The sequence below is a fragment of the Schistocerca gregaria genome, chromosome 11 (assembly GCF_023897955.1).
Source record: "Schistocerca gregaria isolate iqSchGreg1 chromosome 11, iqSchGreg1.2, whole genome shotgun sequence".
Classification (NCBI taxonomy): domain Eukaryota; kingdom Metazoa; phylum Arthropoda; class Insecta; order Orthoptera; family Acrididae; genus Schistocerca; species Schistocerca gregaria.
In genome coordinates this window covers 116,585,015-116,601,023 of record NC_064930.1, presented here as the reverse complement: position 1 = coordinate 116,601,023, position 16,009 = coordinate 116,585,015, and the positions used below count along the sequence as shown (strand labels likewise).

The window sequence follows — 16,009 nt, the reverse complement described above, 5'->3', positions numbered from 1 at the left end:
GATGGATTTTAGGTCTGGAGAACAGGCAGGCCACTCCATTCGCCTGATATCTTCTGTTTCGAGGTACTCCTCCACGATGGCAGCTCGGTGGGGGCGTGCGTTATCATCCATCAGGAGGAAGGTGGGACCCACGGCACCCCTGAAAAGGCGGACATACTGGTGCAAAATGACTTTTTGATACACCTGACCTGTTACAGTTCCTCTGTCAAAGACATGCAGGGATGTACGTGCACCAATCATAATCCCAACCCACACTATCAAACCACGACCTCCATACAGGCCCCTTTCAAGAACATTATGGGGGTTGGTATCTGGTTCCTGTTTCAAAACAGATGAGAATCACTGTTCAGACTATGCCTGGACTCGTCCGTGAACATAACCTGGGACCACTGTTCCAATGACCATGTACCGTGTTCTTGACACCAGGCTTTACGGACTGTCCTGTGACCAGGGGTCAGTGTAATGCACCTTGTAGGTCTCTGGGCGAGAAAGTTCAAAGAAGGGCAGCACGTTTTGTATTATCGCGAAATATTGGAGAGAGTATAATAGAAATGATACAGGATTTGGGCTGGACATCATTAAAAGGAAGGCGTTTTTCGTTGCGACGGAATCTTCCCACGAAATTCCAATCGTCAACTTTCTCCTCCGAATGCGAAAATATTTTGTTGACACCGAACTACATAGGAAGGTACGATCACTACGATAAAATAAGGGAAATAAGAGCTCGTACGGAAAGATATAGGTGTTCATTCTTTCCGTGCGCTACATGAGATTGGACTCTTTAGTCGTCTGTAGACTGTGTGTCTGGAGACAACTGTTCCAGTGGCTGTGGTAAGGTCCCGAGCGAGGCTACCTGCAGTACTCCGTGGCCGTCTGCGAGCACTCATGGTGAGACATCGGTCTCCTTGTGGTGTTGTACACTGTGGACGTCCCGTAATGTAGCGCCTGGACACGTTTCCTGTCTGCTGGAATCGTTGCCATAATCTTGAGATCACACTTTGAGGCACACGGAAGGCCCATGCTATGACCTGCTGTGTATGACCAGCCTCCAGTCGCCCTAGTATTCTACCCTTCATAACGTCATCAATACGTGTTCTTTGAGCCATTTTCAACACACAGTCACCATTAGCAGGTCTGAAAACGTCTGCACACTTACTCGCTGCACCGTACTCTGACATGCACCAACACACCTCTGTGTATGTGGACTGCTGCCAGCGCCACCGTGCGACGACCGCAGGTCAAATGCACCGCACGGTCAGACCCCGAGATGATTTAAACCCGCAAACCGCCCACCAGAGCGTTGTTTCACCATGTATCAGCATTATCCTTAATTTATGATCATCAGTGTAATACGTGCGTCGCACGTCCCAGATTTTAGTTTTGTGGTTATTTCATGCAGTGTTGCTTGCCGTGGTCTTTAAGTAAATACTATCGGACACTGGCAGGTAACGCCTGAAATCTGCTATTCTCAGCACACTTTTAACTCGGTGAATTTCGAAAAATTAAGAATTTCCCAACAATTTCCGAAACGGAATTTTACATGCGACCATCTACAAATGCCATTCCGTGTTCAGAGTGCCAAATCGCGTGGTGCGGCCACAATCATGTCGGTAACCTTTCCACATGAAGCACAAATGACATCCCGCCAATCTACTGCCTTTTATGCGTTGTGTACGCGATATCAGCACTGATCCTTGGATCGCTGCAAACTCTCTGCAACTCCTGTCTGAAACACATGATATCGTCCTAAACCATAATTCAGAACTAACTCGCTCATGGTGAATCACACTAATTTTCGTCCTCTTCTAAGCTCTCCTAAACGAGGTTCATTTACTTATTTCCCAGTCTAAATATATAAAAATATATTGTTACACCCTGCATCTTTCCGAGATATGTTTTGTGAATTTGTCTTATAGTAGAAAGCACTATTTTCGTTGTGCAATTCATGTACCAATGGCTTTGTACATTAGTGTTTCTTTCTTGCTCAATCTACAAATAATTACATTAACATTTCAAAGGTAGCTCTTACAGAATCTAAATAAATCACCTTACACTTGTTTTAAATACTTTATTGAACGCTGAACTGGAATGTGTACAGTGATTTTTCAAAATGTTATTTGTAACTTACTAAGTATGAGTTTTTTTCAGTGTTACTGAAAGTAATAAGCACTTCTCACTGCCTATTAGCAAAATGAACGTCAATGAAAGAAATTCACAGTCACATACTACACTTCAAAAGACAGTGGCCACCATCTTCCTTTCTTTGACCATAGTGGCAAGGGGCTGATAAACATTTCCTTGTTGAACCTGTATTATGCAGTTATGCGACAATTTGTATTTTACAAAACTATAAAACAAAAAGTGTACTGGCACTACATGCAAGCTACACGTTTCCGTCAAGCTCCAGTTCTAGAAAGATATAAATGTCGGATTTAGAATTTACACTCTAAGAGAAAATCCGAATGAGTGGGGAAACCGTCGATTGACGTACGTGTACAGCCAAACAAACTAATAGTTAACATTTCAGAAACAGTGGCCGGCCGGAGTGGTCGTACGGTTCTAGGCGCTACAGTCTGGAGCCGAGCGACCGTTATGGTCGCAGGTTCGAATCCTGCCTCGGGCATGGATGTGTGTGATATGCTTATGTTAGTTAGGTTCAATTAGTTCTAAGTTCTAGGCGACTGATGACCTCAGAAGTTAAGTCGCATAGTGCTCAGAGCCATTAGAACCATTTGAACCCAGAAACAGTGGATGATTTATTCGAGAGAAAGAGCTCAAAAAATGGAGGAAGTCAACAGCGCATTGGTCCACCTCTGACCTTTACGGACACAGTTATTCGGCATTTGAGAGATTTACCAAGTAGTTCGGTGTCCCCCTCAGCGGTATTGAAGCAAGTTCTGTCCAAATCGAGCGACACATCGTCAAAATCCCGAACTGGTTGGAGGCTCAAAAAGTCATCGAAGAATCTCTCTTACTGCTGAAGAGTAATGTACCTATTGCAACAAATGCGGGAAACAGTAAGTGAAAAACTGATGAAACTTCTAATTTAAAAAAAAGAACTTGTGGCACACATAAACAGCATTTATTTGCTAAAACACTGATCACCCAACACAAATGTTGAATATTATGTTACCGCAGCACAGAACTACGAAAGGTTACTTGGCAATGGAGGAGACAAAATACTGCCCACTGAAGATGCTTCAAAAGAGAAAAACGCATCTGGTCTAAATAAGACGCTTATTACAGTTGCAGAAGAGGAATATATTTCAAATTCTGCTCTAAATAATACTTTTAATACTGTCGTAAAAGAATATATCTCAATATGAGATACTGCGGAAGATAAGATATACAAACAAAACAGATAACTTGAATATTGTATGTGTGCCTTTTCATTGTTTTTAACTGCTGTGAAAATAAATATTCTAGGACAAAATTAGAAAAACCGAAAACCTATTATGGCTATAATGAAGAGAGAAAGCATTAGAAATTTCAAAAAATTTCATTCAAACGAATAAAATTCATGAAGTAAGACATTTCGATATTGTTTTTAAATAAAGAAAATTTTAATCTCCGAATAAGGTTTGATCTCAGAACCTTTTACTTCGCAGCTAAACACATTAACCATGACGCTAGCGTAGATGGTAAGCAGGTAGGACTCCTGGAAGACTAAAATATCAAGCAATATACCGACAAACTCTGATGTTATGACTATGAATTACTGATGTTTCCTCGAACTACAATAGAGAATAAGCGATTACCACTTTTCTTTATTGCGAAAAAGCAGTTCGTGAGAATGATACAAACACCTTTCCTTGCTATCGCCTGAATTACGAGGCTTATTCCTTGTTTGGTTTAATTAATTAATAGAATATGAAGCAACTGCTATAAAGAATGGTTTTTCCAAACTTTCTATAAAATAAAGTCTGCTATCTAGACATAGCTTTTGTTCAATTACTTTATTTATGACTGAACGTGTCTAAAACTGAAGACACTCGTCGATGCTCTGCACTGCAGTCGAGATCTGGCAACGTCGCTCTCCGTTCATTGGCTGACTGTGTTTTGTGCCTTCAGATGCGCAGAACGAAGCTAAACTTGGCCGCCATCATAAATGACGTGCACTTTAGCGCTCAATATGAGCAGAGTCGTCTGGGGCGGAGGCGACTCGCGGCTGTGCTGGCCATGCAGTGGTGGTTAATTGGAGTCGGCGTGCTCGTTCTGCCCGCCTGTCTGATGTGGTGGTCTGGTGGGGTCCTGTGATACTCTGGCCCAGAGACAACTAGTTGCTGAATTTTGGAGTCGTCTGCCAGGTTTGGGTGTGGGATCGGTTGGCTAGTCCGCTGGAAGCTCCAGCAGCGGTTTCTGAACTTCATTCTGATGTGGGATGGCCTTATTGGAAGTTCTTACTGTGTGTGTGGGGGGGGGGAGGGGGGCACATTACGATATTTGTGGTCACTAATTTATTTGCTCAACTGGACTATCTTTTGGTTATCCCACTGAGTGGGTCGTTGCCGACCCGGTCTGCTCCACATTATCTTCGGTGGTGCCTGTTTGTTCCTTTTCCAAGGAATTAACGTAGGTGTTTCCTGTTACCTGCCCAGAATTGTGTTTGTGTATCGTATATTTGACATTTGATGTGTTGGGTAAAGTCTGCCTAAGAAAGGCGGTTTTGGACAATATGTGCATAGTGAGTTACTGCTGCTTGGTGCATGTGGTCTTCTGGGACCTGAACAACAGGACCTCCTCATTTTGGTTTCTGTAACAGCATTTAGTGGTATGTTCTGTATTGTTATCTCAAGGTGTTATTATTAACTAGGTGGAATAGTCGCATTTGGTGTCGTTAAGGCACTTCTAAGACTGTGGTTTGATTATTCATGTGCGTTTGGGTTTTATTGTTTTGTTTTAAGAAGCGAGAATTGTTTATTAAGTTTGTGTGTGGTGGCTTCCGGCACTTGTTAAGAGCACCCGAGCTAATGACACCGTGTTAATAATCTGCTGTCGGGATGTTATATTGTTATTTGATTTTTGAATTTTATCTTGTGTTGATATTACCTATTGTGTGTTACAGAACATAGCCACAGTGCGTAAGTGATGGGCAGTTGTGGGAGGCATGTCGGGGAGCTCTCAGTGGTTTATTTCGGGGACCGTTTCTAGTGGGAAGGCTCCGAAGTGTTGAGAGCTCGCTCGTCTGTGATTGCGTTGGGAGTTGCCCTTGCCGTTTGGTTGTATCAAATCATTATTTTCTTGAAACTTCCTGGCAGATTAAAACTGTTTGTTGGACCGAGACTCGAACTTGGGACCTTTGCGTTTCACGGGCAAGTGCTCTACCAACTGAGCCACCCAAGCACAACTCACGCCCCGTCCTCACAGCTTTACTTCTGGCTGTATCTCGTCTCCTACCTTCCATGGCAAAGGTCTCGAGATCGAGTCTCGGTCCGGCACACAGTTTTAATCTGCCAGGAAGTTTCATACCAGCGCACACTCCGCTGCAGAGTGAAAATCTCATTCTGGCATTATTTTGCCGGCTGGTGTGGTCAAGCGGTTCTAGGCGCTTCAGTCTGGAATCGCGCGGCCGCTACGGTCGCAGATTCGAATCCTGCCTACGGGCATGGATGTGTGTGATCTCCTTAGGTTAGTCAGGTTTAAGTGGTTCTAAGTTCTGGGGGACTGATGACCTCAGATGTTAAGGCCCATATTGCTCAGAGCCATTTGAACCATTTGGCATTATTTTGTTATTATTTAACCCGTGGTCTAGGGGTAGCGTCTTTGATTCGTAATCAAAACGTTTTCGGTCCCGGGTTCGATCCCCGCCACTGCCTAAATTTTGATAAATAATCAGCATTGGCGGCCGAAGACTTCCGGCATAAGAAGTTAGCCTCAGTCTGCCAACGGCCTTGTCAAAGAGGGCGGAGGAGCGGATAGAGGTTCAGGGCACTCTGTTGTCCTAGGGGGTGGGAAATTTCCCCTAAAGGCGGAAGAATCAGCAAAGATCAACGACATGAGGATGCAGAAGGCAATGGAAACCACTGCATTAAAGACACGTAACGTGTATCCACAGGACATGTGGCCTGTAATTGAAGAAGTGTCATGATGATCTCTCCTTTGGCAAAAGATTCCGTAATAGTCCCCCATTCAGATCTCCGGGAGGGGACTGCCAAGGTGGAGGTTACCATGAGAAAAAGATTGAATAATCAACGAAAGAATAATGTTCTACGAGTCGGGGGCTGGAATGTCAGAAGCTTGAACGTGGTAGGGAAACTAGAAAATCTGAAAAGAGAAATGCAAAGGCTCAATCTAGATATAGTAATGATCAGTGAAGTGAAGTGGAAGGAAGACAAGGATTTCTGGTCAGATGAGTATCAGGTAATATCAACAGCAGCAGAAAATGGTATAACAGGTGTAGGATTCGTTATGAATAGGAAGGTAGGGCAGTGTGTCTGTTACTGTGAACAGTTCAGTGACCGGGTTGTTCTAATCAGAATCGACAGCAGACCATCACCGACAACGATAGTTCAGGTATACATGCCGACGTCGCAAGCTGAAGATGAACAGATAGAGAAAGTGTATGAGGATATTGAAAGGGTAATGCAGTATGTAAAGGGGGACGAAAATCTAATAGTCATGGGCGACTGGAATGCAGTTGTAGGGGAAGGAGTAGAAGAAAAGGTTACAGGAGAATATGGGCTTGGGACAAGGAATGAAAGAGGAGAAAGACTAATTGAGTTCTGTAACAAGTTTCAGCTAGTAATAGCGAATACCCTGTTCAAGAATCACAAGAGGAGGAGGTATACTTGGAAAAGGCCGGGAGATATGGGAAGATTTCAATTAGATTACATCATGGTCAGACAGAGATTCCGAAATCAGATATTGGATTGTAAGGCGTACCCAGGAGCAGATATAGTCTCAGATCACAATATAGTAGTGATGAAGAGTAGGCTGAAGTTACAGACATTAGTCAGGAAGAATCAATACGCTAAGAAGTGGGATACGGAAGTTCAAAGGAATGACGAGATACGTTTGAAGTTCTCTAACGCTATAGATACAGCAATAAGGAATAGTAGGGGTAAGCTATGGGGAGAGACGGGTCATATACAATATATACAACAAGCAAGAGGGAATAATAAGAGTGGACCATCAAGAACGAAGAGCTCATATTAGAAAGAGTGTAAGACAAGGCTGTAGCCTTTCGCCCCTACTCTTCAATCTGTACATCGAGGAAGCAATGGATATAAAAGAAGGGTTCAGGAGTGAAATTATGTTACAGGGTGAAATGATATCAATGATACGATTCGCTGATGACATTGCTATCCTGAGTGAAAGTGAAGAAGGATTAAATGATCTGCTGAACGGAATGAACAGTCTAATGGGTACACAGTATGGTTTGAGAGTAAATCGGAGAAAGACGAAGGTAATGAGAAGTAGTAGAAATGAGAACAGCGAGAAACTTAACATCAGGATTGATGGTCACGAAGTCGATGAAGTTAAGGAATTCTGCTATCTAGGCAGTAAAATAACCAATGACGGAGCAAAGAGGACTCGCTATGGCAAAAAAGGCATTTCTGGCCAAGAGAAGTCTACTAATATCAAATACCGGCCTTAATTTGAGGAAGAAATTTCTGAGGATGTACGTCTGGAGTAGAGCATTGTATGGTAGTGAAACATGGACTCTGGGAAAACCGGAACAGAAGAGAATCGAAGTATTTGCGATGTGGTGCTATAGACGAATGTTGAAAATTAGGTGGACTGATAAGGTAAGGAATGAGGAGGTTCTACGCAGAATCGGAGAGGAAAGGAATATGTGGAAAACACTGATAAGGAGAAGGATGATAGGACATCTCCTTAGATGGTTCAAATGGTTCAAATGGCTCTGAACACTATGGGACTTAACATCTATGATCTGCTAAGACATGAGGGAGTGACTTCCATAGTACCAGAGGGAGCTGTAGAGGGCAAAAACTGTAGAGGAAGACAGAGACTGGAATACGTCAAGCAAATAATTGAGGACGTAGGTTGCAAGTGCTACTCTGAGATGACGAGGTTAGCACAGGAAAGGAATTCGTGGCGGCCGCATCAAACCAGTCAGTAGACTGATGATGAAAAAAAAAATATTGGTTATGTGTTGCTCTTCTTTGATTTTATGGTGCCAAGTGCCATTATCTTTTTCAAAGTTTTTTTTTTATATAAATGATTTAAAATTGTAATGCCAAGTTAACTTATTATTGGATTTTGTCTCTTGTGTAAACTCTAAAAGCACTATTGTAAAATGGTTCTTTGACTTTATGGTGTCAAGCCGCTGTTATTATTTTTAAAGCTCATTCTTTTAACCATTTCTTAAGTTCTATATGTTATATGAATTTGTTCTTATTTAAAAGAGTTTAGTATTGGCAATTTAATAAATTGCGTACAGAGTCTGCTGATTAGATATTATTGGGTGGAAATCCTTGGATAGTTGTCCTGTAAGAGCACACATTTCACTTCCTGGTCATGCTGACAAAGTTTTATGTATGAGACTTTCACTCTGCAGCGGAGTGTGCGCTGATATGAAACTTCCTGGCAGATTAAAAGTGTCGTTCACAGTGTAAATGTGCCAGAAAGTTTCAAAATTTTATGAATTTATATGTAAAAGCATAGACAGTGGAAATAGGAATGTACTATGGTCCCTCTCCTGCTCCAAGTCGGCCCGTTTGATCTTCGCGGTGTGTTTGTTTACTGTTGCTCGGCAACATCAAAAATTGTTTTCTAGTGCTTGTCGTCATGCTTACCAAACCCAATATTGACCAGCAAGGTCGCCAGATATGTCCCAAACTGAGAATGTATGGAGCATGAAGGGCAGGGCCCTCAAACCGTCTCGGGATTTTGGCGACCAAACGCCCCAATTGGACAGAATCTCGCACGATATTCCTCAGGAAAACATCCAGTCACTGCCCGTATGTGGGCGAAAGTTGGACTAATGAGGTCTTGACTTGCTCTCGTGAATAAATCTTCCCATTTTTCACTGAATGTAATCATTAGTGTGTATGCATATGTACATCACTTGTACCGATTTCCATCCCATTCGAATAATTCCTTTGTGGGGTGTGTTGTTTCCCGTTTTTGAGTGTATTTCTTGTCATATTAGAATACAGTATGTGATGACCTACAAGTGGGTGAATCGTCAAAGTTGGAAAGACTTTACACTGTAATCTTTTTGCGCTCTTTGCGCTTATATGTAGCAAGAGAAGCTGTGCATCGGCAAAAAATTTTCGTACAGCACGAATCTCAACCGGACCCTCAGCTATCGACAAAAACTGTAGGCTGAAAACTTACAGAGTAATGTGGAGATTTATTCCATATAATGGTGGGTCGTCAATATAAACCCGCTTTTCAGAAGAGATGTACATCCCAGTGGCATACGACAACATGCTGAAGTGGCCCCTTTGATTTCACAGCCACACATGACACGTCGAAGGTAACACCAAAGGACAGGCCATCACACCTCGACAGCGGGGATCATGGTAGGCTCGTCGGCTATCACTTTGGTGGGCTCATCGACGATCACTTTGGTGGTCTTGTTGGTGACCACTTTGGTGGGCTCATCGACGATCACTTTGGTAGGCTCATCGACGATCACTTTGGTGGGCTTGTTGGTGACCACTTTGGTGGGCTCATCGACGATCACTTTGGTAGGCTCATCGACGATCACTTTGGTGGGCTTGTTGGTGACCACTTTGGTGGGCTCATCAATGATCACTTTGGTGGGCTCATCGACGATCACTTTGGTGGGCTTGTTGGTGACCACTTTGGTGGGCTCATCAATGATCACTTTGGTGTGCTCATTGGCGATCACTTTGGTGGGCTTGTTGGTGACCACTTTGGTGGGCTCATCAATGATCACTTTGGTAGGCTCATCGACGATCACTTTGGTGGGCTTGTTGGTGACCACTTTGGTGGGCTCATCAATGATCACTTTGGTGGGCTCATTGGTGATCACTTTGGTGGGCTTGTTGGTGACCACTTTGGTGGGCTCATCAATGATCACTTTGGTGGGCTCATCGACGATCACTTTGGTGGGCTTGTTGGTGACCACTTTGGTGGGCTCATCGACGATCACTTTGGTGGGCTCATCGACGATCACTTTGGTGGGCTTGTTGGTGACCACTTTGGTGGGCTCATCAATGATCACTTTGGTGGGCTCATCGACTATCACTTTGGTGGTCTTGTTGGTGACCACTTTGGTGGGCTCATCGACGATCACTTTGGTAGGCTCATCGACGATCACTTTGGTGGGCTTGTTGGTGACCACTTTGGTGGGCTCATCGACGATCACTTTGGTGGGCTCATTGGCGATCACTTTGGTGGGCTTGTTGGTGACCACTTTGGTGGGCTCATCAATGATCACTTTGGTGGGCTCATCGACGATCACTTTGGTGGGCTTGTTGGTGACCACTTTGGTGGGCTCATCGACGATCACTTTTTTGGACTCATTGGTGATCACTTTGGTGGGCTTGTTGGTGACCACTTTGGTGGGCTCATCAATGATCACTTTGGTGGGCTCATCGACGATCACTTTGGTGGGCTTGTTGGTGACCACTTTGGTGGGCTCATCAATGATCACTTTGGTGGGCTCATCGACGATCACTTTGGTAGGCTCATCGACGATCACTTTGGTGGGCTTGTTGGTGACCACTTTGGTGGGCTCATCGACGATCACTTTGGTAGGCTCATCGACGATCACTTTGGTGGGCTTGTTGGTGACCACTTTGGTGGGCTCATCGACGATCACTTTGGTGGGCTCATTGGCGATCACTTTGGTGGGCTTGTTGGTGACCACTTTGGTCGGCTCATCAATGATCACTTTGGTGGGCTCATTGGCGATCACTTTGGTGGGCTTGTTGGTGACCACTTTGGTGGGCTCATCAATGATCACTTTGGTGGGCTCATCGACGATCACTTTGGCAGGCTCATCGACGATCACTTTGGTGGGCTCATCGACGATCACTTCGGTGGAATCGTCGACCATCTCTCTGGGCTTGCAGCGCCACCAGAGGAAGAAGATGCCGACGGCAAACAGCACCCAGAGTGCCAGCGCCCCCACCATTCGGAGCGGCGTGTGGTAGTAGTCGCTCTGCTCCGTCTTGGGCACATTGGCCCACAGCAGCGGGCACCAGGCGAAGAACATCAGGATGATGACCACGCCCACCACCACCGGCAGCGCCAACATCGCCACGCTCAGCTGCCACCAGCACACGTGCATCCTGCAGACAGCCCAACACACCGTTAGCACCTTCTCAAATAATTTCAGTACGCTGATGAGCGAAAACATTATGACCACATGCTTAACAGCTTTTTTGTCCATCTCTAGAACGAAATACTCCACTTATTCTGCGTATCAGGGCACAGTTTGATGGCACATTTGTGGAGGTATCTCAAGTGGTTCAAATGACTCTAAGCACTATGGTACTTAACATCTGAGGTCATCAGTCCCCTAGACATAGAAAAACCTAACTAACCTAAGGACATCACACACACCCGTGCCCGAGGCAGGATTCGAACCTGCGACCGTAGCAGCCGCGTGGTTCTGGACTGAAGCGCCTAGAACCGCTCGACCACAGCAGCCGGCGAGGTTTGTGACTTTAGATGTCTACGCATAGGTCATACACATCGCGAAAATAATGGCACGCCACTTTACATGGCGCCCGATAGCGACTCTGGTGGGTTCCACAGGATATGTACTATGTGATCAGAAGCATCCTGACATGTGCCTGAAAATGATTCACAAGCCCGTGGCGCACCCCATCGGTAATGCTGGAATTCAGTACACTGTTGGCCAATCCTTATCCTTTGTGACAGCTTCCACTCTCCCAGGCATATGTTCAATCAGGTGCTGGAAGGTTTCTTGGGGAACGGCAGACCATTGCTGCACTGAGGAGAGGTATCGCTGTCGGTCGGTGAGGCCTGGCACAAAGTCGGCGTTCCAAAACATCCCTTAGGTGTTGTGTAGGATTCAGGTCAGAACTCTGTGCAGGCCAGTCCGTTGCAGGGACGTTGTTGTCTTGTAACCACTCCGCCATACGCCGTGCATTACGAACAGGATCTCGATCGCGTTCAAAGATGCAATCGCCATTCCGAATTGCTCTTCAACAGTGGCAAGCAAGAAGGTGCTTACAACATCAGTCTAGACCTGTGTTGTGATAGACCCACGCAAAACAACTAGGGGTGCAAGCTCCCTCCATGAGTAACACGACCGCACCGTAACACCACCGCCTTCGAATTTTTCTGTTGGGGCTACACACTCTGGCAGATGAAGTTCGGTGGTCATTCGCCATACCCACACACTGCCATCGGATCGCCACATTGTGTACCGTCATTCGTCACTGCACACAACGTTTTCCCAGTGTTCAGTCGTCCAATGTTTACGCTCCTTACACCAAGCGAGGCGCCTATTGGCATTTACTGGCGTGATGTGTGGCTTATAAGCAGCCGCTCGACCATGAAATCCAAGTTTTCTTACCCCCCGCCTAACTGTCATAGTACTTGCAGTGGATCCAGATGCAGTCTGGAAACCCTGTGTCATAGTCTATCACACGTTACTACCCACTTCAACAATTGTCCGTCGCTGTCAGTCAACAGACGAGGTCGGCCTTTATGCTTTTGTGCTGTACGTCCACCTTCACATTTCCACTTCACTATCACATCGGAAACAGTGGACCTAGGAATGTTTAGGAGTGTGGAAATCTCGCTTACAGACGTATGATACAAGTGACACCTGATCACCTGCCCACGTTCAATGACAGTGAGTTCTGCGGAGCGCCCCATTCTGCTCTCTCACGATGTCCAATGACTACTGAGGTCGCTGATACGGAATATCTGGCAGCAGATGGCAGCACAACGCACCTAATACGAAAAACGTATGTTTTTGGGGGTGTCCGGATACTTTTTATGACATAGTGTACATCAGTCGAATTTGATCGCTGAGTCATCAACCTGTTCCTCAAACCACGGTTCTGAGTCAAGGACAATTATACTGCTGAAATATGATATCGCTGTCGGGATAGTTATGCGTGAAAGCATGCAGGCGGTTCGTAGATGTCAGCCCGTCTAAAATTACTACCACAGGTCCTATGCAAGCACAGTACAATGCCTCCCATAGCATAATGCTGCTCCCACCAGCGTGTGCCTTGGAATATTATTGGACTTTCCATCGTATGAAAGATATAAGTACCCTTGGAAAGGCATTCACCAAGCTACGTATTAAATGATCAACTTATAAGATGAGACCTAAGCTTGGAAAAACATTTGGTTTATATAAGTTAAGTAACTGTAAAGATGCGCATGTAGCGCAAACGCTAGTACATCGACAGCGCAGTCAGAGAAACATTTTAACAGAAAATGAACTGATCGTTCCGCTTCGATCTAAATAAAAAATATGGCGGTAAAAACTTTTGTACAGCTTCAGATTTTGTCGCACTTCTTCTTGTAATGTGAACGGGTAAAAGAGGTCGATTGTGAGCCATAAAGATGAACGGTCTTGCGAGAGTGCAGACAGCAGTTATTAATTGGTAAAATTCAAGTCATTTGTGTCCTCTACCGTAAATCGGCATGTTTTTGTTATAAAAGCGTTGAACAGTGAAAGAATTGCATCGAAAGAGAAAGATAATGAGTGTTATTTTTTATATAGACGTGAACAACGAACAGGCTGACATCTTATCGCACCAACAGTCAGAAAATTACTTATATAACTTAACACTGTTTATAAATAAGCCCTAATTGTTTGTGAGAAATATTTGAATATACACTCCTGGAAATGGAAAAATGAACACATTGACACCGGTGTGTCAGACCCACCATACTTGCTCCGGACACTGCGAGAGGGCTGTACAAGCAATGATCACACGCACGGCACAGCGGACACACCAGGAACCGCGGTGTTGGCCGTCGAATGGCGCTAGCTGCGCAGCATTTGTGCACCGCCGCCGTCACTGTCAGCCAGTTTGCCGTGGCATACGGAGCTCCATCGCAGTCTTTAACACTGGTAGCATGCCGCGACAGCGTGGACGTGAACCGTATGTGCAGTTGACGGACTTTGAGCGAGGGCGTATAGTGGACATGCGGGAGGCCGGGTGGACGTACCGCCGAATTGCTCAGCACGTGGGGAGTGAGGTCTCCACATTACATCGATGTTGTCACCAGTGGTCGGCGGAAGGTGCACGTGCCCGTCGACCTGGGACCGGACCGCAGCGACGCACGGATGCACGCCAAGACCGTAGGATCCTACGTAGTGCCGTAGGGGACCGCACCGCCACTTCCCAGCAAATTAGGGACACTGTTGCTTCTGGGGTATCGGCGAGGACCATTCGCAACCGTCTCCATGAAGCTGGGCTACGGTCCCGCACACCATTAGGCCGTCTTCCGCTCACGCCCCAACATCGTGCAGCCCGTCTCCAGTGGTGTCGCGACAGGCGTGAATGGAGGGACGAATGGAGACGTGTCGTCTTCAGCGATGAGAGTCGCTTCTGCCTTGGTGCCAATGATGGTCGTATGCGTGTTTGGCGCCGTGCAGGTGAGCGCCACAATCAGGACTGCATATGACCGAGGCACACAGGGCCAACACCCGGCATCATGGTGTGGGGAGCGATCTCCTACACTGGCATACACCTCTGGTGATCGTCGAGGGGACACTGAATAGTGCACGGTACATCCAAACCGTCATCGAACCCATCGTTCTACCATTCCTAGACCGGCAAGGGAACTTGCTGTTCCAACAGGACAATGCACGTCCGCATGTATCCCGTGCCACCCAACGTGCTCTAGAAGGTGTAAGTCAACTACCCTGGCCAGCAAGATCTCTGGGTCTGTCCCCCATTGAGCATGTTTGGGACTGGATGAAGCGTCGTCTCACGCGGTCTGCACGTCCAGCACGAACGCTGGTCCAACTGAGGCGCCAGGTGGAAATGGCATGGCATGCCGTTCCACAGGACTACATCCAGCATCTCTACGATCGTCTCCATGGGAGAATAGCAGCTTGCATTGCTACGAAAGGTGGATATACACTGTACTAGTGCCAACATTGTGCATGCTCTGTTGCCTGTGTCTATGTGACTGTGGTTCTGTCAGTGTGATCATGTGATGTATCTGACCCCAGGAATGTGTCAATGAAGTTTCCCCTTCCTGGGACAAGAATTCACGGTGTTCTTATTTCAATTTCCAGGAGTGTATTTAGTGTTTACCAGAATTCTTATTCTATTCTTTTCCTTTATATATATTTTTACCTCCATGTCATATTATTTTTATAAATGTCAATCAGCCTTTACTACACCAGAGAATACTGCGGCATCCTCTTCGTAGACAGAAGGGCGTTCCTTGTTTTTCTATACAATTAATAGCCGCTCCATTAATAATGATTTCATTTGCAAATGCAATTTTTATTGTTGATTGTTAAAGGTCCCTCGGGTAATTATAAAATTCATACTGATTACGTAAAGAAATGCGGGTTGTTCTTTTCCAAATGATAGAAGCCTTTGCGTAATGACAAACTAGCCTGCCTCTGAAAACGATCAGGAGCCGAACACACGACGGACGTCTTTGGCCTCTTTCGCGATTCCCGTGGCAAAGCTGTGCCAAACTGGGAACACGACATTCTAGTATGAAACACAATACCTACATAAGTATTAGATTAAAATTGAAAAAATTGAAATATTTCAATATTTAATTACATTTTTTAGCGTACTAGATGTGGCTCCCTAACACGGTGGATAAAAAAAATCTGTTCTGTTATTGTATCATGACATCATCCGGTGGACGTCGGGAAGCCATAAATAAAGTACTGAACAAAACCGTGGAAGTATTAAAAATTTCGAAAAATAACAGCAGTGAGCAAAATGAGGGATGTGAGTACGGTTTGTATTACGCATGAAATCTCGCTTCTTGTATATACACTACTGCCCATTAAAATTGCTACACCAAAAAGAAATGCAGATGATAAACGGGTATTCATTGGACAAATATATTACACTAGAAGTGGCATGTGATTACG

At 45.3% G+C, this 16,009-nt stretch overlaps 1 protein-coding gene across 1 annotated transcript; it reads right to left on the bottom strand.

The window, feature by feature from the left end:
* Positions 1–9,466: 9,466 nt before the first annotated feature.
* Positions 9,467–11,230, bottom strand: LOC126295055 (von Willebrand factor A domain-containing protein DDB_G0286969-like). Its single transcript, XM_049987303.1, has one exon. It carries the CDS (start codon positions 11,228–11,230, stop codon positions 9,467–9,469), a length of 1,764 nt encoding a protein of 587 aa, XP_049843260.1.
* Between the last annotated feature and the right edge of the window lie 4,779 nt (positions 11,231–16,009).